This window comes from Phycodurus eques, chromosome 13, assembly GCF_024500275.1.
Source record: "Phycodurus eques isolate BA_2022a chromosome 13, UOR_Pequ_1.1, whole genome shotgun sequence".
NCBI lineage: Eukaryota > Metazoa > Chordata > Actinopteri > Syngnathiformes > Syngnathidae > Phycodurus > Phycodurus eques.
Genome location: NC_084537.1, coordinates 21,532,594 through 21,552,765, shown reverse-complemented (window position 1 = coordinate 21,552,765; position 20,172 = coordinate 21,532,594). Strand labels below are relative to the sequence as shown.

General features: G+C 40.0%; 2 protein-coding genes across 2 annotated transcripts; one reads left to right on the top strand and one right to left on the bottom strand.

Annotated features, from left to right (window-relative positions):
- Positions 1-1,085: 1,085 nt before the first annotated feature.
- On the top strand, positions 1,086-9,162 carry LOC133412017 (alanine aminotransferase 1-like). Its single transcript, XM_061694971.1, has 11 exons — positions 1,086-1,228; positions 1,299-1,388; positions 1,462-1,570; positions 3,246-3,376; positions 4,469-4,712; positions 4,788-4,867; positions 5,031-5,167; positions 5,236-5,410; positions 6,086-6,241; positions 6,585-6,697; positions 8,403-9,162. Exons 1-11 carry the CDS (start codon positions 1,142-1,144, stop codon positions 8,491-8,493), a joined length of 1,413 nt encoding a protein of 470 aa, XP_061550955.1. The 5' UTR covers positions 1,086-1,141; the 3' UTR covers positions 8,494-9,162.
- dhx30 (DEAH (Asp-Glu-Ala-His) box helicase 30) lies at positions 8,666-17,918 on the bottom strand. The gene is made up of 19 exons (XM_061694969.1): positions 17,745-17,918; positions 17,402-17,538; positions 17,206-17,316; positions 16,739-16,990; positions 16,511-16,660; positions 16,284-16,436; positions 15,234-15,689; positions 14,061-14,444; positions 13,383-13,461; positions 13,211-13,315; positions 12,963-13,138; positions 12,200-12,406; positions 12,038-12,119; positions 11,270-11,463; positions 11,043-11,202; positions 10,698-10,855; positions 10,213-10,316; positions 9,997-10,136; positions 8,666-9,456 (listed from the first exon to the last, which is right to left on the bottom strand). Exons 1-19 carry the CDS (start codon positions 17,914-17,916, stop codon positions 9,206-9,208), a joined length of 3,471 nt encoding a protein of 1,156 aa, XP_061550953.1. The 5' UTR covers positions 17,917-17,918; the 3' UTR covers positions 8,666-9,205.
- Positions 17,919-20,172: the final 2,254 nt, after the last annotated feature.

Here is a 20,172-nt window from a genome sequence, read left to right as displayed (position 1 = left end):
ATATTTTATTAGGCTTTTTTCTGTACAAATAAAACTAACTAAAATACACTAACTGAATCTAAAACAATGAATAATAAATATCACTACTACTGATAATTTAATGATTTCATATTACATGCATTAGATTAAAAAGGATATAATTCCAAAACTACAGTGGCGCTATAACCTTATAAAGCAAAACTAAATCCAAAATAATTCAAAATGAAAAATAAAAGTAAAAGTAGTTTTTTTCCCAGTGTACATGTTGATATTTTACTATGCTTTTTTATGTCAAAAACTAAATAAAATCAACTAAATCTAAAACCGTATAATTAAAATAATAATGATTAATAATAATAATAATAATTTAACAATCAGTACTACTTTCATTATCTTCAAATTTGCAGAATTATAACAACAAAACTAAAACAATGGAGCATTTTCCTATTTATTGATATATTATGAATAATAAAATAATCTAAAATAATCAGTAATTTAATTATCCATCATAGTTAATGATAATAATAAAAATGGTCATAAATAAAACAAACTAAAATTAAGTACATCTAAAATAATACAATTATATCCTAATAATAGAAACAAATGTTTCGCTATTTTTCTGAGCCTTTTGTAGAATACTATGAATAATACCTAAATGTAAGCTTTTTGTATTATTATTATTATTTGTATTATAGTTGCTGCATGTCATATCAACAACAGTAGCCCCTGAATAAATTCACAGAGAACAAAATCGACAAGCTATATTTTGATGATAGTTCAACAACTAACGAGAGTTTAGACTCAACGAAGCAATCCCCTCGCTACAATACATAACAGAATTTCAGTGAAAATCAAGGATCAAAAAACTTATAATGTTTAACACCTTGCATCTCTTAAACTGTTGGTGACATATTAACCATTTCTACTTTTAGTTATGCAGTAAAACATGCAGACTGATAGTGACACCTGTAACGGTGACGAACCACAGTTAAAATATGAACCAAGGGGTCAATTTGTACCCAATCAAGTTAAGGCCTTCAATACAAAACCAAAATCATCCCTGTTAATAAAGCACACATTTCCTCCTGCTAGGTGTTTAACTTTAACCAGCAATCCACATCTGACACGCACACACTTGAACGGGTGAAGAGGAGCTGCAGACATGCAGGAGATGGGCGTCCATGTGAGGACCAACCAGATGGCGGCCCTGATGGAACGAGCCGTTCGCTTCAAGCGCATGCTCGAGCAGGTGAAAATGCTGATCAAAATCTGCAAAATGTGCTATTGCTTGTTGTTTTCCAACCAAATGTGGCATTCAGGGAGTGAAGAAGCCCTATAAGGATGTGATAGACGTCTCCTGGGGTGACCCGCACATGGCCGGAATGAAACCTATCACATTTGTCAGACAGGTATCAAGGACAGATGATGACAATGCATCGTTTAAAGGCGTTGATCTGAATGTGTGTGTGCACGGTGGGGCAGGTGCTCGCTGCTTGTTTCTACCCACAACTCCTGGACGGTGACAACCTGCCCGCGGACGTCAAACAACGAGCGCAGAAGCTGCTCCGCTGCTGTGATGGCGGCAGCGTAGGTAAGTGGAGAGGAATCGTGAATTTTCACTGCTAATACAGTCAAACCTGCATTTAACGGACACCGATTTAACGGACTTTGGATTTAACGGACCAAAAAAATATATAGTGTCCGGTTAGAACTCTAAACTACCCCTCCCATGCACCGGGGAGGTAAGTTTGGATGAACTAATACTTTTCAAACGTGTTAAAGCTTTTTAAAATATTTATCTACGATAATTTTGTACTGTACTGGGTGTTTTCAGGCCACAAAAATGTTGTCGGATCTATCTCGCCCAACACCTATAAAAATAGACACAAAAGGAATGAAGACGCTGGTTTCTTTTGCTCATGAGGAGGACGTATGGGAGATTGCTCAGATCCAGTCTCCCATCACGCTCTAATCAATCTCCCCCGATGCGCCTGTATTTAATGTGAAATAGGGAGGTATCTAAGTTACAAGACATAACATACTAAGTTACAAGACATAACACACTAAGGGGAGGGTTTCAAGGTGAAGACATGAGACCAACACCCGGCCACGTCCTTGGTCAAGGCGCCCTTCTCTGACGATTCCCGCTGAGTCATCTTCCAGAAGGCGAGACATCTTCCTTTCCCCCAAGGTCAGCAAGCAACCATCAAAATCGTCCATAATACTAATCCAAGCTAAGCAAATAAATGATAACTTCTACAATTGATTTAACAAAAGTACAAAACAATAATTTTGTACTGTACTGGTGTTTTTAGGCCATGAAAAAGTGTTTCAATTTAATGGACAGATTTAACGGACGACTGCACCTCCCTATTAGTCTGTTAAATCAAAGTTCCACTGCATTGGACCCTTACATGTTTGTGGTCCAGGACCTGCAGATTCACCCATTTGTGGACTTTTTTCCTCATTTTTTCCCTTTTTTTTTTTTGAGGTGTGGGGGGAATCAACCCCCGTTTTTCATGAAATAATTGGTTTCAATCAGTCACAGATGTTCGCTATTCACAAACGGGCCCAGTCCCCACGACTAGCGGGGCTCCACTGTAATTCTCGTTTGAAAACTACTTTTCCCAGGGAAAACGATGCAGTGTGAACTCATTCAAATTCATGAAACATCTGTTTAATTTACATGCCATGTTTTAAGGTAGCATCTGCTTTGTTAAATTAATAAGTGTATGTGCAGGTTTAAAAAAAATATGAATTGTCAGAATAAAGTAGGTTGTTGTTCTTTGATTTGTTTTGATTCAAATGGGAAATTTATGATTCGGGATTCTTTTTTTTGTTGTTGTTGTGTTTTTTTTTCCAGACAAACTCGCGAGTCAATTCGAGTCACCATTCATTTGTAGCTCTACTTTAGATGCTCACTAACATGAAGTCCTACAGTATTTGCAAAAAAAAAAAAAAAAAAAAAAAAAAGAACAAACTCGTTTTTGGTCCTTTATATCATTATATGAGATTATATTCCCAGTGTAATTGCATACCTGGTTTGTTCATTAACTGTTTTTAAAGTGAAGCACATTGTCACTATTTTTCGAAATGTGCTATATAAATAAAATTATAAGTATTATTTTATCTGAAAAACCCTTATCAAGGGCTTTAATTTTATGAGTCAGTTTGGTTTGTTGCCCGATAAGTTGTTGGCTGTGTACTGGGGAACTTTACTCGAAAGGAGTTTTCTTTTTTTTTTTTTTTTTTTTTTTTTTTTTCAGGTTCGTATACAAACACAGCGGGTATACCGGCAATAGTGGAAAGCATCGCTCAGTTCATAAGCCAACGAGACGGCGTTCCGGCCGATCCCGAGAACATTTGGATCCATCCCGGCTCCCAGATGTCGCTCACGGTCTCATTTACTCATTCAGTTTTGATCACACTAGAGTATGGAGGTTTTGTTTTAAATCAAAGTTGAATCAGTCATTTAACTAAAATGCCATTAATAATAAATTAAAAAAATGCCATTAATAATAAAAAAGATCTCATTAAATATATATTTTAATTGATTAAATATTTAAAAAACTTGATTAAATAAAAATGCAATTTGATTATCAAAAACATCATGAAATATGTCAGTTGGTCCTAAAATAAATGGGTTCAGTATAATTGTTAAATATTATGTTTGACAATTTGATGAATTAAGTAATACACAACGGTAATTAATGGTGGATTAAAATGTCTATCATAATTGACTTTTTTTTTTTTTTGCACCAACCCCTCCATAATACATGACTAAAAATGGTATCATTGAATAAAACACATCAAATAAATAAATGCCATTCAATATTTAAAAAGGTTGTGAAATATATAAATTGGTCTTGATATCTATATTATATTTATTAAACAGGTTAAATATAATATATTGATATATATTAATATAATAATACATTTCATAATTGGAATAATCACTGAATACATTAATTAATTTAATATTTATTGAATATGTTATGATAATATTTGATAAAATTATTGTATTTTATTATTTCACAATTTAATGATTTATAATTATTTTGGGCACAAAACCCGTCATTAGATTAACAAAAACAATTTACATAAAAATGTCATTTAAAACACCTTTAATAAAAATAATCTAAAAGAAATATGACTAAATAAAAAAGGCCATTGAATACATGGAAAAGTCCTGAAATATCTAAATTATTTTGGTAAATTCCATTAGTTCAATATACATCTCACCGAAGAAATTAAATTCTCTTAAATTATACAAAATCAATTAAATAATAAAAAAATATAATGAAACAAATATATTCTTAAAAAAAGGATAAAATTATTTTACCTATATTCCTTAATTTAAATAAATTATTATTAAATAATTTCAATAGAAATGTACAATATTTGAACATTTAAGTCAAAATTGTACATTACGATGAATTATATATTAATGGGCTTCATGTTGATTTAATTTCCCTGTGTGAACTACTAGAACATCTTGACAATGTTGGTGAACAGCGAGGCGTCCCCCAAGAGCGGCGTGCTCATGCCGGTGCCGGGCTACAGCACCACCGCCTTGTCTGTGAAAATCATGGGGGGGGTGGTGGCCCCCTACTTCCTGGACGAGGAGCGCGGCTGGGCGCTGCGGGCGGACGAGCTGCGTCGGGCCTTGACGTCCGCCCGGGGCGCGTGCAGGCCCGTCGCTTTGTACGTCATCAACCCGGGAAACCCAACAGGTGGGAACGTCTGAACGTGAACGCACATGGATCCGTGTTGTTCAGATTCGTCTTCCCGCCATTTGTCTTTCTCAGGGCACATCCAGAGCAGAAAGTCCATGGAGGAGGTCATCAGGTTCGTTGCAGAGAACAAACTCTTCCTTCTTGCCGATGAGGTGAGCTTCCATAAAGTAGAGCGATTGTGAAAATAAGGCATGTCAATTTTCCATAATCCTTACACAGTAGAACCTCTTAGCAACTGAGGTTTCAATTTTGAACTTCAAACCTCAGAACTACGAGCAGGGGCGTAGAACCGAATGAGTGATGTCACCCCCACAGGTGTACCAGAGCAGCGTTTACGACACCAACAGTGAGTTTGTGTCTTACAAGAAGGTTTTGTGTGAGCTGGGGCCTCCTCTGGCCCAGACGCTGGAGCTGGCCTCCTTCCACTCGGCATCCAAAGGCTTTCTGGGAGAGTAAGCCCGCGATCATGCACAAAGGCTCCCGATTGGCCCGTGTAGCCACGATGCTGTTTTCCTACCAGGTGCGGTCTTCGAGGAGGCTACGTGGAGCTGGTCAACATGGACCCCGCCGTCATGCCGTACGTCCAGCGGCTGTTCCATTTGGCCAGCTCTCCTCCCGTCGCCGGGCAAATTGCTTTGGAGGTGATGGCAAAGCCCCCCCAGCCAGGAGATCCATCGTACCCGCTTTACAACCACGTGAGTCCGACATAGTCCAAAAAGTACAAGAGAAACGTACACTTCTTTTTCTCACCGTGTGACATGAAATCAGATGAAACTTCCTGTTTTAGGTCAATTAGAATTACCAAAGTTATTTACATTTCCTAAATGCCAGAATAATGCAACAATATTTTTCATTTTTTTTTCCCATTACTTTCTGAAGTTTACTTACAGTAAGATTACCTGTGCTATCCTTTTAAACAATTTGGGAAAACCCGCATGATGACGTCATTTCTTTGGGAGCTTCTGACAACATTTGAGTTAATTACAGACACACCTGTGGGTCTATTTGAACTCGGCACAGCTGAAGCACACGGCTTCGTTGTGTAACATCATGGGAAAGTCAAAAGAAAGCAGCCAAGATATCAGAAAGAGAATTGTGGACTTGCACAAGTCTGCTTCATCCATGGGTGCAATTTCCAGATGCCCGCAGGTGCCAGGTTCAACTGTTCAAACAATTACACGCACCATATGAATGTCCAGCTATCATACCACTCAGGAAGGAGACGCGTTCTGTGTCCCAGGGATGAACGTGATTTGGTCCGAAATGTGCATATCAACCCAAGGACAAAAGCAAAAGAGCTTGTGGAGATGCTGGGTGCAGCTGTTCGCAGTGGATCATTATCCCACAATTATGGTTTATTGTTTCCGCAGGAGACGGAGCACATTAGGAGCACGCTGGTTGACAACGTGAAGCGAGTGCTACAGGTTTTCACGCGACTGCCTGCGGTCAGCTGCCAGCCGCTGTTCGGAGGGGCCTTTGCCTTCCCCAGACTGCATCTGACGCCCAAAGCCGTTCACACGGCCAAGGTCACATCACCTCATATAACTCACTTTCAAGCAAGCACGTGAATAGACGGCCTTGGGGCAGTTTCTCAAGCTCCAAAAACGGCAGCCATGACCCAATTTATTCATTAAAAAAAAAAAAAAAAAAAGTTCCATCTGTGGATGTCCCTGCTTTTAGGACCAGAGACCCCCCCACCCCCCGTACAATTTAAAACACTTCCCAGATGTCTTAACATCACTCATAGAACATTTCAGAAATCGGAAGATAAGAGTTACTTGATGGTTTAATTTCACACTTGACAGGTGGGAAGCACTCCAGAAACCAAACTCTTTGTATTCAAGACATTGAAATGCTGCAATGTTTCAGGAAGCGGGCATGCAACCTGACATGTTCTACTGTGCCAGACTGCTGGAGGACACCGGCGTGCTCGTTAGACCGGGCTGCGAATACGGACAAAAGGAAGGCACCTACCACATCAGGTTAGGATTCAATTCCACCGGGCGCTGCGAAGGCCCTCTTGGAATCACTTTATTGTTCTTTCAAAAAATGAATCACCTCTCAGGGGGCCTCAACAATCATGAAAACGTACCAATTTTTGCACATGCACATTTAAGGGGGCCCCAACACGAGCAGTAAAAAGTTACTCAGTAGCGCCCCCTGGAAATTTTGAAAAAAATACCAACACTGGTTTTACACTTAAACACAATATTGTGTGTAGCCACTTCTTCTTATCCTTTCGCCACAGCGCGTCATCCTTTTCCATGTAAGCCGATCTCCTGCATCCTCCTCTCGAACACCAACTGCCCTCATGTCTTCCCTCACGACATCCATCAATCTTCTCTTTGGTCTTCCTCTCGCTCTCTTGCCTGGCAGCTCCATCCTCATCATCCTTCTACCAATATACTCACTATTTCTCCTCTGGACGTGTCCAAACCATCCAAGTCTGCTCTCTCTAACTTTGTCTCCAAAGCATCGAACCTCGGCCGTCCCTCTGATGAGCTCATTTCTAATTTCATCCAACCTGGTCACTCCGAGAGCGAACCTCAACATCTTCATTTCCGCCGCCTCCAGCTCTGCTTCCTGTTGTCTCTTCAGTGCCACTGTCTCTAATCCGTACATCATAGCTAGCCTCGCCACTGTTTTATAAACTTTGCCCTTCATCCTAGCAGAGACTCTTCTGTCACATAACACACCTGACACCTTCCTCCACCCGTTCCAACCTGCTTGGACCCGTTTCTTCACTTCCTGACCACACTCACCATTGCTCTGGACGGTTGACCCCAAGTATTTCAAGTCCTCCGCCCTTGCTATCTCTTCTCCCTGTAGCCTCACTCTTCCCCCACCACCCCTCTCCTTCATGCACATATAATCTGTTTTACTTCGGCTAATCTTCATTCCTCTGCTTTCCAGTGCATGCCTCCATCTTTCTGTTTTTCCACCTGCTCCCTTCTTTCACTGCAGATCACAATGTCATCTGCAAACATCATGGTCCACGGGGATTCCAGTCTAACCTCATCTGTCAGCCTATCCATCATCACTGCAAACAGGAAGGGGCTCAGGGCTGATCCCTGATGCAGTCCCTCCTCCACCTTCAATTCGTCTGTCACACCTACAGCACACCTCATCGCTGTTCTGCTGCCCTCATACATGTCCTGTATTATTCTAACATACTTAACTGCCACTCCAGACGTCCGCACGCAGTACCACAGTTCCTCTCTGGGTCATAGGCTTTCTCTAGATCTACAAAGACACAATGTAGCTCCTTCTGACCTTCTCTGTACTTTTCCATCAACATCCTCAAGGCAAATAATGCATCTGTGGTACTCTTTCTAGGCATGAAACCATACTGTTGCTCGCAAATACTCACTTCTGTCCTGAGTCTAGCCTCCACTACTCTTTCCCATAACTTCATTGTGTGGCTCATCAACTTTATTCCTCTATAGTTCCCACAGCTCTGCACATCACCCTTGTTCTTAAAAATGGGCACAATTTCTCTTTCACCTCTAGGTCACATTCTACCTGTGGGGCATAGCCACTAATCACATTATACATAAAAAAAAAAAAAAAAGTCTCAAGGACCTATGCCAGAAAATGAGCAGCTATGTTGGTATAATTACTTGTCTTGATTATTATTACAGTGCATTAACATGTATTATAATAGATGTCACTATTTTTGTCATAAAGGTTTTGCATCATGACACCTGCTGACGTCATGGAGGAACTTCTGAGACGCCTCAGCACTTTTCACTTGCAGTTCATGAAGGACTTCTCATAAATGTGATTTAAAAAAAAACAAAAAACAATGTAGTTACCTATTGAGGCCAAATAACACTGTAAAAGCATCATTTTTATATCAATGACAATAATGCTCAATTTTGGATTGATCCTGTCAGGGAGGGATTCATTTAGTTTTGTGTAAAATTAAGGTAACCACATTAAAATAAAGTAAAAACACATTTTAATGATTGACACCAGTAAAATTAAGTTAACCACTGTATATTAATAAAACAAAGTAAAAACACTGTCAGGGGTATTCATTTAGCAATGTGTGCAAGTATAATAATTAAGCAAAAAATATACCTTAAATAATATACACATGTAATTTTAAACAGCAATAAAACAAGTATAACTAGCAGGACACATTTGCCATCACTGCTGCCATCTGTGGTGTCGGTCACAACAAAGCCAAAGAAAAAGCTAAAGTTCCACAAGATGATGGACAATGGTTTGAATTTTTATTCTGGTTCTCCACATCGTATGACTTTTGGGGCATTCAACTGTATATAAGATAATATAATTTATCGAAACAAAATGATAAACATTTGACTTTTCATAAGTCATTCAATAGACTACATGAGTTTGCACAATCCAAACAAATGGATTTCTTCAACACTACTTTATCAGGTACCGATTCAAAAAATGTACTTGCAATAATTAAACAAAATAAGCAAATAAACAACTGCAGTGTGGTTCGTCAGCTCAGTGTATCAGTCCACCTCGCTATCATTTCGAGTCCACGGGTTAGCGTCTGTGTTGTTGAGCAGCTCCACAAGCAGTGAGATGAGCTCGCCGTCCTGGCCCGAGTGCACGGCGGGGCCGGCGGGCTGCCCGAGGTTCCGGCGCAGCATTGCCTGGACGGACGTACGCAGTTCCCACAGAAGCTCCCACGTGTCGGCGGACAGTTGGCAGCGTGCCAGCGAGCGGCCCGCGAGCGCCACCTCCACGTCGTCTCCGCTCACTGAAAACACAAGAGGAGATAAAATAGTAGGTGAAAAAAAAAAAACTAATCACAATATTTATTTTTAAACCTTAAAAGAAAACAATTGCACGTATAATTTTCAACTCAAAAATGTGCAACTATTTAAAATAATATTTCTAAGAAAATTCAGATCATAACATCATAAAAACTACATTTAATTTTTTTTAATAATAACCTAAAGAAAATACTTAATACTTACTTAATAATCATGGTTATTATTTTCATGAAAGCCATCTAGTAAAAAAATAATTGCGTAATATGAACAAGAGGCAGGAGGCGTGTTTCATTGCCTTGTTAATTGTTCGTTTAAAATAAATGGTATTGTTTTCATAATCAAAATAAACATTCCAATCCAAATCTAATAAAAAAATGTAACCATCAAAAAACTACTTTCATCCCCTCAAATAATCATTTAAAAAAAAAAAAAGTCATTTTCAACAACAAAAAAAAAGTACAATTTAACAGTTTTTTAAAATCATTTTCAACTAAAATAAAATAACGGCAAAGATTCAAGCTTACCCGTCTCTGTGACGTCACACTCTGTGAGCAGGAGCAAGGCGAGCGGATGGACCGCTGACGAGTCGCGGATGAAAACGGAGCCGTTGGATTTGACGGCGCCAAAGAAAGTGAGCCATCGACAAGGAAGCTCGTCGTTCCCTCTACAAATAATAATAATTTTAAAAACATGTCAAGGAAACGGCAACGTGCTGGCTGTCCTTTTTAAGCGCGTCGCACCTGTTGACGGAGGAGCGGTGAAGCAGGACGCCGCCGCCCAGTGAGCGGAATGACAGTCTGTTGGGACGAAAGCGGCCCCCTTTGGTCACAATGCCTCGCTTCACCTAAATAGGAAAACGTTTTTTTTTTTTTTTTTAACATATTAAATAAACCTTAGAGATTTACGCTTATCTAAAAATAAAATAAAAAATAAATAAAATCAGCATTTTAAAAATAATTTTCAGAAAAAATAAATAAAACATAATTGAACCCCCAAGTTGCTCAAATGAATAATTTAACACATTCATAATTTCCAACAAGAAAAATTCAAAAATGTTTTAATGAATTGTTTTCAAGTGGTGTCATATTTAAAATATTAAAATCCCAAAATACTTTCTGAAAACTCAGCTGTAAACAGCATATATAATAGTAAAATGCCCATATAAATGTCAATATAAATATATCACATTATTTAAAATCTTTTGAGCTTATGATTCTGCGCGTACCTGGATGAGGTTAGGATAGAGTCCTGCCAGCAGCACGGCTTTGAGCATCTGCTCCTGCCCGCTGTGCTGGTTGACGAGCGATGAGGGACGTTGGCACTCGCTGGCACGAGACACCAGCTGAGCCTCGTGCAGGTTCTCGCTGAACTGACTGATGAGACCTAAACGTAGTGGCGATAACGCAAGTAAAACTTTGGGTTTGTGTAAATATGTGGGACTAGCTACCGACGAAGCGCACGGTGGTCTTGGACGAGCTATGTTCATTAAATATATATTGTCCAACTTTATTCCTGAAATATCCAATATTATTATTTAACATTACTACTTTAAAGTTGAAGATGATGATACCATTGATGAAGCGCAGGCTGGCCTTGGACAAGCTGTGCTTCTCCAAGTAGAGGTCTCGGTCCTGGCGGTCTCCTTGCTGCTGAAGCCTCTTCCAGCCCAGCACGGCGCGACTGAACGCCAGGTAGTCGCTGCAGCTGGAACCGCTCAGACTCTCTTTGGCCTGACGACGACAGCAACCCAAAAGATCAATGTTGGTTGATTGTGACCTTTACCCTCGTCCATCTCACCTTGGCGACCAACGCCCTGTTCTGCAGGCTGTTGCGGAAAGGGTCTCTGGTGAGACAGGCGGCAACGGCCAACATGGGCAACGTGCACCGGAACATGGCGCCCAGCACCAAAACTTTGCCCAGGCGCGGGTCACACGACAGCGAGGCCACGCGCTCTCCCAAAGGTGTCAGCGTTTCCGATTGGTCCAGGACGCCTGCACACAGCAAACAAGCAATTATTGTTTTTGGGGTCTTTTCTATCAGTTTTCAGCTTTTTGTCCACACAGATCAGAAAAACAGATTTGAGCCTCATGGCTCACACTTTATTCTCATACTACAACTCAATAATAAAAAATAAATAAATACTACTTTATTCACATTTCTCAAACATATGTGTTGCAGTAAGACAATTTAATTCAACCAATATTATAATTTTTGTCCTCATAAAGACTCCCATAATGTTCAAGATTCTTTAACGCTGCATTTTTTTATGGAACTATAGCCATAATTGTTTTGTTTTTTTAAATAAAACTACAGTTGTATTATTTCATAATAAAAAAAAAAAACCAACTAATTTTTCATTGTTGTTTCCAAGCCCCCTCCACTGCCCATGTGACCCCATGTTTTGCCCTTTTCTCTGTCTTACAGTTTGGGTTTTAGCACCACGTGTTGCTTTGGCATGCATGCACTTAGACATCAGACAAAAATGGTTTTAGTTTATTATTGTTAATCATTCTACATACGCAAAGAATATAGTTATCTATCAGGACAAAATCTCAAAAGACTCACCAATGTCTTGCAGATTTCGGACGGCGTCTGACACAGCTGCCTGTTCGGGGCTGTCCAACACTTGCGATAAAAACTCAACCGCCTCCATGGACACAAGAAAAAGCAATAACTCAAAATGATGAATCCATTCAGCATTAAAATGACACGGCATTTCGGAACTACCTTTAATTTTGGACTGTGGATTTTGGCCTGGACCACGAGGCTCTCCAGGGGGGTGCGCAGGATCTCAGGGATGGGGAAGGGCGTCATGGTGTCCAGTTGCTTGCGTGGGAACAGATGGTAGGACTGACCCGGCTGACAGCGCCCCGCTCGCCCTTTTCGCTGAGTCACGTTAGATCGGGATATCCACACCGTGTCCAGACAAGACACCTGACAACAGTAGAAATTACATCAGTATGCCACAAATCTTCATCTAAATAATTAATTTTTTGTTTTTAATAACACAACTTTATTCCTGTAATATTAAAAAAAAAAAAAAAATTGTAATTATAAAAATTCTTTAACATGACTTCATTCATACAAAATAGATGTAATCGTTGCATATTGTTTCTTCTAAAAATGACTTCAAAAAAATACAACCATGGCTGTAATATTTCAGATTCTTTAACTTGACTATTTAGCCATAAATATACCTGGCTGTTGTATATCCAGATTTGTTTTTCTCAAATGAGTAAAAATACAACAAAGTAAAAATTACTATTTCTTGCAATATTACACTATTTAAAAAAACTGTATAATATTGCTGTAACATTGAAGACTTTTAAAAAGAAAATGTATATTTACAAAAATATGGACTTATATTGCCTCATAAAAACACAACTTGGTTTTAAAAAAAGCTTTGTCGCATGACAGTCGTCATGTTGAAAAAGCAGCTTTTCTTCCACATGCACTAGGCCAAATGCAAATGTCGTGTACCACGTCTTACTTTAGTGCGTGGGTCGTAACTATGCTCCTTGTGTGTTCCCGCATCCACCACATGAACAACGTCGTCGATGGTGATGGAAGTCTCCGCTATGTTGGTGGCTAGGACAATTTTCCGTTGGCCCTCTGGAGGGCGCTGGAAGACCGCCTGCTGGTCTGCCACTGACAAACTGGAGTGCACTGACATAAGAAGTAGAAAGGGAGATGTTCATTTTTTGGGCATTTTAAAAAGGTGGACATTTGTGCTCTTACGCGGAAGGATCATGTGCGAGCGAGAAGAAAATTCAGGCTTCATCTGGAGCGCGTCTTGAACAGTCTTGATGTCCTGCCACCCAGGCAGGAAACACAATAAGGCACCTGTGGATGGAGGGACATTTGAAATTTGAATTCAACGAATTGCTGTAAAGTTGATTGGGTTTAGTACCTGGTTCTCCACATCTGTCGATGTGCTCGATGACGTCAGCGACGAGTTCCAGATCTGGACAGACTTCATCGCTTTGCCTCTGTAGGTGGCGGGGGGAAATAAATTTTTTTTAAAAAGTGTGTGAATCGCATTGTATGGACTGAAGCCGCACTCCACCAAACAACAACACAATGGCGACTAAAGCGAGCAGCAGCAGAATGAAGCGAGAGACATCCAAGTTAAAACCTGACATTTGGGCTCATTTTGGATTCCTCTGTAACTCCGGAACACAGGAAATTGGGGGAAAAAAGGAACTCGAACCACAATACGCAAAATCAACACGAAAACTCGTCAGAAAATGCAGTCACCAAGTCGTACACAGTTAAGCCAGCCGCTTTGGAGTCGTTGCATTCGGCAGAAAGAGCGACTGACCTCTACGTACGTAACCATCATTACCACCACGACTCATTTCATTTCTAAAGAGTGGTAATTAAACTCTTAAATCAAACTACCACTCTGACAAGATTCTTTAACATCACATTTCCTTGCAATAACAATACAACCGTTGTTTTTTTTTTTCCCACAAAATTATCATTTAAAAAAAAAAAGTGTTTTAGGATTCTTTAACATGACTATAATTCATCATACAATTCCAATTTTACTATCACAACATTATGAGTCTAAGCCACCCAGCCTCACCGCATTGGTGGACTGTTCGCTCTTTTCAACAGACGAGTGCCGCCCCATCTCCCTCAGCACGTCCTCCAGGTATCTGTCCCGCACGGGGTGCATGAATCCGGGCACCTTGACGACAGGACATCCTCCAAAATAGCGCGCCAGCCGTTGGTTGTCTCCGGTGGCGCTCATCAGCACCACCCGCAGGTCGGGGTTGTTAGTCATGCACGAGCGCAGCAGGGCCAGCAGGAGGTCAGTGTTGACGTCGCGCTCGTGAACTTCGTCCACCACCACGTGGCTGATGCCCCTCAGGGTGGGGTTGGACTGCAGCTTCCTCAGGAGGACGCCCACCGTCAGGAAGAGCAAGGCTCCGGCGCTCTGCTCCGGCGGTCTGCTCTCAAGTCTAACCTGCACAGAGGAAGTGATAATTATTCGTGAACTGGATAAGAGCTGCCACTATGGAAGAAATTGGTATTTAGGTATTGTTTATGCATTTTATTCATGATAAAAATACATTCATTGGCAATGAAGGAAATTTAGTCAAATGGCCATATTGGTATACATTCAATATTATATTATTAAGATGCATTTCATTTTAATATATTTTTATTATTTTAATATTGCTATATTCTAATTATTTTTGGACATCCAACAAGGAAGTTTGCTGTTCAGGCATTGCTCTATACCTATGCAAACTTGAAATGAATCTTGAAATAATCAGAAAAAAAATCCTTTGTATTTTCTACCATCCAAAACAAATTTTGATATAACAATTTAAAAAATAAAAAAAAATCATAAAATGAATATTAATTTCATTTTCCCCATTGGAAATGGAGTACATTTAGTAAAATTTCCACAATGTATTTCTTTTCATATGTATTGTATATGTAACGTATGTTTTGATATGTATTTCTTCATTTTTTTAAATTGATAGATTTTTGTTTGATTATATTTGTTTAATTTTCAAAAAAAATAATTTTTTATATATTTATTACTATATTTTATGCATTTGTATTTTTTTAATTTCTTTAAAATATATATATATTTTTAAATAAAAGTATGTTTTTCAAGGACTAAATCACAATCACAATATGGAAATTATTATTATTATTTTAAAAAGAAATAAATAAATAGAAATAGAAGTAGTTACTGTGCTTACTCTTAAAAGAGTAAGCACAGTAACGAATGGTCACCTACCTGATACCCCACCGAGTGTTTGAGAGCAGGGCCCATTTCCTGGGCCACGCGATGGGCCACCGACACGGCGCTGATTCGTCGAGGTTGCGTCACCAGAATGTTGCAGTCCGCACCGTGTCTCGCAGTCACGCGATCCTCCAGAAGGAAACGAGGGATGCGTGTGGTTTTGCCGCACCCGGTCTCGCCTGCGATCACGACCGCCCGGGAGTCGCGCACGGCCGAGACCACGCGCTGCCGGTGGGCGTCCACCGGAAGCTCCGTGCTCAGGCCCTGCCTGGCGCTTTCCCACTCCTCTTGCAGGCGCTCGTTGATGCGCCGCACTTCCTGCGGAGACCGGGGCCTGTACGGTCTCCCCGTGATGGCGTCCAGCGTCAAATCTTCCTCTTCTGTTCCTTCCTGGTTGACAGCATCGTCCTCTTCCTCGTAGAGCTTCTGCACTTCTGTTTCTACCGGATACTGTCATCAATACAAGAAGTATTTTAATTCATGCATGAATTCATTTTCTTCTAACAATAAATACTTTTCTAAATATATATACAGTATTTTTTTCAATGAAAAAGCATTTACAGTTTTTCACCCTACTATTTTACAATAAATTAACCAATAATATTGTTAGCCAAATAGCATAATTGCCCAAGTCATTTTTTTTAACGTTTTCTGAAAAAATGGGGAGGGAGGGAGGGGGGCAGAATTAAAAAATAAATAAATAAAATCTACAAACAATAATCCAGTTGCCTTGATTCAACATTTGTGGATTAAAATGACAAGTGAGAATCTACAGACCCAAACAAAACCACTTTTTAGCAAGCGCACTGGTATTGTTTTCATTGAAATTGTGACAGTAAAATAAAAATTACTGAGGCAATTATGTATAATAGTAGTATAAAATAAAATAAAATAAAATAAAATAGATGGGTTGCTGTGCCAAATACATCATGCGACTTACTCAATGCGGTGACCCAAAAGTCTCCAAAACAACCAATATTTTTTCATTATTTACCAAATATTTACTCTTTTAGCTCAAACTGGAAACAACACGCTTCCACTGACCTTTGCAAGATATTCCCTCATTCGCTCTTCCAGATACGTGGGAACTTCAACCCGGAGGGGACGCCGCTCGCGTTCTCCCGCCTCCCTCACCTTGGCCCCGTGGTACTTGGCGTGGGTCAGTGGGTTGTTGTTCTTATCCAGCAACTGAAGCTCCTACACCAAGCGACGTGTGATGACCTTTAGTGGGGTTGTGACAAAAAGCGAGAGAATTGTACACGACTCCTCACCTTCAGTTTCGCGCAGGCGAGAGCCGCCGCCCGCTTTTCCGCAGTGACTTTGTTGCTCGCCGTCGCCGTGAAGGTCATTTCCTGCGGCCAGCGCAGGGTCAGCTCGCACGTCTTGAGCTTGCCGCCTCTCGTCGTGAACCGTATCAGCTCCTGTCGTTAGCGCGCGATAAACATCACGTTGGCACGAAGCGTAATTAGCTCAGAACGGCAGAAATTATACGCACTCACTTTGCAACTGTTAGACGACGTGGCCACCTGGACCACCCTGGTCAAGAGAACTTTTGGATAAGGAAAGAGAGAGAGCGCTTCAAATATGTCAGACTCATTTTCAGGCGGCGGCGGTCCCGATTCGATCCGGGCAGCGTGGACGCCGTCAGTCTGGGAGTCTTTGTCATCGTAAAGTGATGAATGCAAACCTCCTCCCCCCCTACCGGATCTCCTTCTGGGTAGCTGATTGTCTGGACCAATCACACCCATTTCCTTCACGGAAGGTAGATAAACATAATGCAGGTTACACACACAAGTAAATGGAAGCAAAAAAACAAACAAACAAAAAGCAATAAGTGATATTCGGTCATTGTTCACAGTTGACCCTAGTAGCGCACACATGCCGAGTGTGGGGTCTCACATTTTTAATGTGTGTACCTTGCTTGTTAGTAACATTTTTTTTTTGTTTTTATTGAACCCAAATATACTTTGAGCTTGTGGCAAGCGGCAGCCGCGGCACTTCGCTCTGCGTTGACTTTCTTGGAGGCGTAGCCGTCCTCCTCGATCTTGCAGGGCCATAGTACGGTCACAGTGGCTTTCTAGACAAGACAACCGGAGACAACAACGTGAGGATAGCACACAGGACAACAGCCCTAGAAATTCCAAGAACGAATTTGTCCTGACCTTGACGCCCGCTTCCTCAGTGCAGGTGTACTGGATGAGATCGGACAGGTCGTTGACTCCCAGTGAGCGAGCAATGGTGTTATTCAGGAGACTTTTGGCGTCTGGGAACTCTTCCAGCAAGTTGGCGCTAATGTTTCCTACGCCGTTAAAAAAATAAGGAAATTAAAACGTGAAAATACTAACAGTAGTAAATATTAAAGTAAAACATGGAATAATGCTAACATAGAGGGGTATAAAGACGGGGGGACGAAACAGGCTAATCAATGTGATGTTTTGAGGCACGACGGTGCCCTTGACGTTTGTAGCGGCTAGCCGCTCCAGCGAGCTCGGCCGTGTCACTCACCTCGTTTAGACTGGAAACGCGACGTGTCGTACGGTCGCAAGCTGACCACTTTCGTCCCACACCAGCGCATCCCTGCGCCCAAGTGTGACGCTGCCGGGACTCCCGTCTGAAGACATTTGCCTAGGTTGCACAACGCTCTCAGGCGCACGAGTAAAACGCCGGGTGGCGCCATCTTTAAACTACAATTTCTTCTTTGGTGCTAATGCAGTCAAAGTGCAAAACGGCGACCCCTCTGGCGACTATGTATGGAAATATTTTCTATTTTCATTCTATATTTATTTTCTTATTTTGGGAAAATAACCAAGGACATTTCTAAATCATGCTCTGCTAGATTTGTAAATTTGTTGTTCTTAATTTAATTTAAAATAGTGGCTCTCAAACTGTGGTACGTGGGCTTCCTCTAGTGGTATGCGAAATAATCACCACACTGCATATTGTTTACGTGTCTTATTATTATTTTTAATCCAGTTTCCAGAACAGTACATTTGCTAAGTACAGCTCATTTATAATTAATTTTCAAGCACAATACATTTGCATGTAATCGTTTAGAACTATTTGTTTTCAAACATTTATTTGTGCAATACATTTGAATATAATCCTTAATCCTTATTTGAGTATTTTCTTTCCAATTTTCCCATATTTAAGGGCAGTGTTGCTCAAACTGTGGAGCATGTTAGTGTCTCACAGTAATATTAAATAAAGTGTCCTACATCATAGGTCATTGTGTCACTTGATATAATGCAGCCACATTGACATCATGCAATGTGAAAAAGCCACTCAACCTGTGCATGACTTCATGCTATTTTGAAAAAAAAGTCGGGGAAATATTTCAGTCGGCGCTGAGTTTTTAAATATGGAATGTGACGGACCAGAAATGAAACATTTAGTTAACTGGGTAATGTTATGGTTTGTGTACAAATGTAACACCGCCACTAGATGTCAGCACTGTAATGAAGGCTACTGTACTGCCAACACCGTTACAAATAAATAAATGAATGAATAAAAGGCAACGTTTCAAACGTGACGTAAAAAGAAAAAGACTATACAAAATCTAAATGAGGAAAAATGTTGCAACAAAATAGGTTTTATTTTTGAATGAATGGAAAAAAAATACAAACTTGAGTAAAATGACCATGATCTGGCCCAAGATCAACACTTTTATGCTTTTGAATGTAATATTATTAACGAGGCTTTGTTTGCATTTTTTGATTTATTTATACATGCTGGTTTCCATCAGCTTTTTGCTCTCAACATAACTGAAAAACTGAACGTGCCTTACATTAATTTTAAAGGAAGCTCTGTTTTTAATTTATTGACTCAAAGAAAGTTAAACAGAAATCATCCCCTCAAGTTATAAAATACATAAATAAAGATTGGTGTTTTGCTAAACGTTTTTTTTTTTTTTAAATACTCAATGTCAACATAAGATGTGGTTTAAATGATAAACAGTTTGTTTAAAGTGACTGAGAAAAGGCCATCATGACTTGGAAAAAGAAAATAAAAAATCTTGCACATTTGTTCCCCCCTTTTGGCATTCTATGCTCTATTTCCTGGGAAAAGAATGGAAGGGAGCACACACCTGGAAACATCTCATCACTTTTCCTCAAGCGTCTCCACGCACATGAGAACCAGAGGGTCCGCCTGAGTTTTGGCGTTATCTGCAGGATGGGCACGACCACAGGCGTTGACACCGTATCTCCTGGCAACGCAGGGTGTAAAAAGGATTGTGATAAGATGCAGAATGGAGAGATGAGGTGCAAGCTTCATGGCAACCGTGTGGAGGACAATAAATATATAATACATCATTCTCTCATTTTAGTCAGGAGGAAATCAGTATCAGTGTTTATCATTGGGTTCCCCCAGAAAAAAATACTTTTACTTGTCTGTACCTATCATAAAATAATCCATTTATTTACACAGTACGTCATTATGTATTATGTCTGTTTGTTTTGTCCACTCCCTGGCTCTCTTCTGCCCGTCCATTAATTATTATATTTATTATTATTATTACTATTTTTTTAATATTAAGGCCACTACTGCTACTAGTATTACAATTACTGCAGTACATATATTTTTTTCTTGACCCTCTCGGGCCACTTTGCATTTTTAACATTTTCCATTTCCAAAATGGCATCATTGTATAAATGTGAATCCAAAATGACATTATTATTTTTTTTAAATCAATAAGTAAAGAAAAGAAAGAAGGTCCCCTGATTCAGAAAACAAATAGCGCTATACCTCAGAGCTGCCGGCGCGATGTACAGTGACTCTTCTGTTCTCTGTTTTCTATATATATAATCTCAATCACTAATGCGACAATGTTAAGGACGAAATTCAGGCATGTGCAGAAGGTGGGTGTCTTTCTACAATTGAGCAGTGGTCCAATTTTCAATTGTTTGGCCTTGGCAGAGGTTTGAGCTCACTTTTT

Excerpts from the sequence above, each read along its gene's own strand:
- LOC133412017 (XM_061694971.1), top strand. The coding sequence starts at position 1,142 with ATGCAGGAGATGGGCGTCCATGTGAGGACCAACCAGATGGCGGCCCTG. Across the intron at positions 4,868-5,030 it reads TCTTCCTTCTTGCCGATGAG|GTGTACCAGAGCAGCGTTTA; the intron begins GTGAGCTTCCAT and ends TCACCCCCACAG. Across the intron at positions 6,242-6,584 it reads AAGCCGTTCACACGGCCAAG|GAAGCGGGCATGCAACCTGA; the intron begins GTCACATCACCT and ends GCAATGTTTCAG.
- dhx30 (XM_061694969.1), bottom strand. The coding sequence starts at position 17,916 with ATGGCGCCACCCGGCGTTTTACTCGTGCGCCTGAGAGCGTTGTGCAAC. Across the intron at positions 15,690-16,283 it reads TGAGGGAATATCTTGCAAAG|TATCCGGTAGAAACAGAAGT; the intron begins GTCAGTGGAAGC and ends TATTGATGACAG. Across the intron at positions 9,457-9,996 it reads GTGTGACGTCACAGAGACGG|TGAGCGGAGACGACGTGGAG; the intron begins GTAAGCTTGAAT and ends TTGTGTTTTCAG.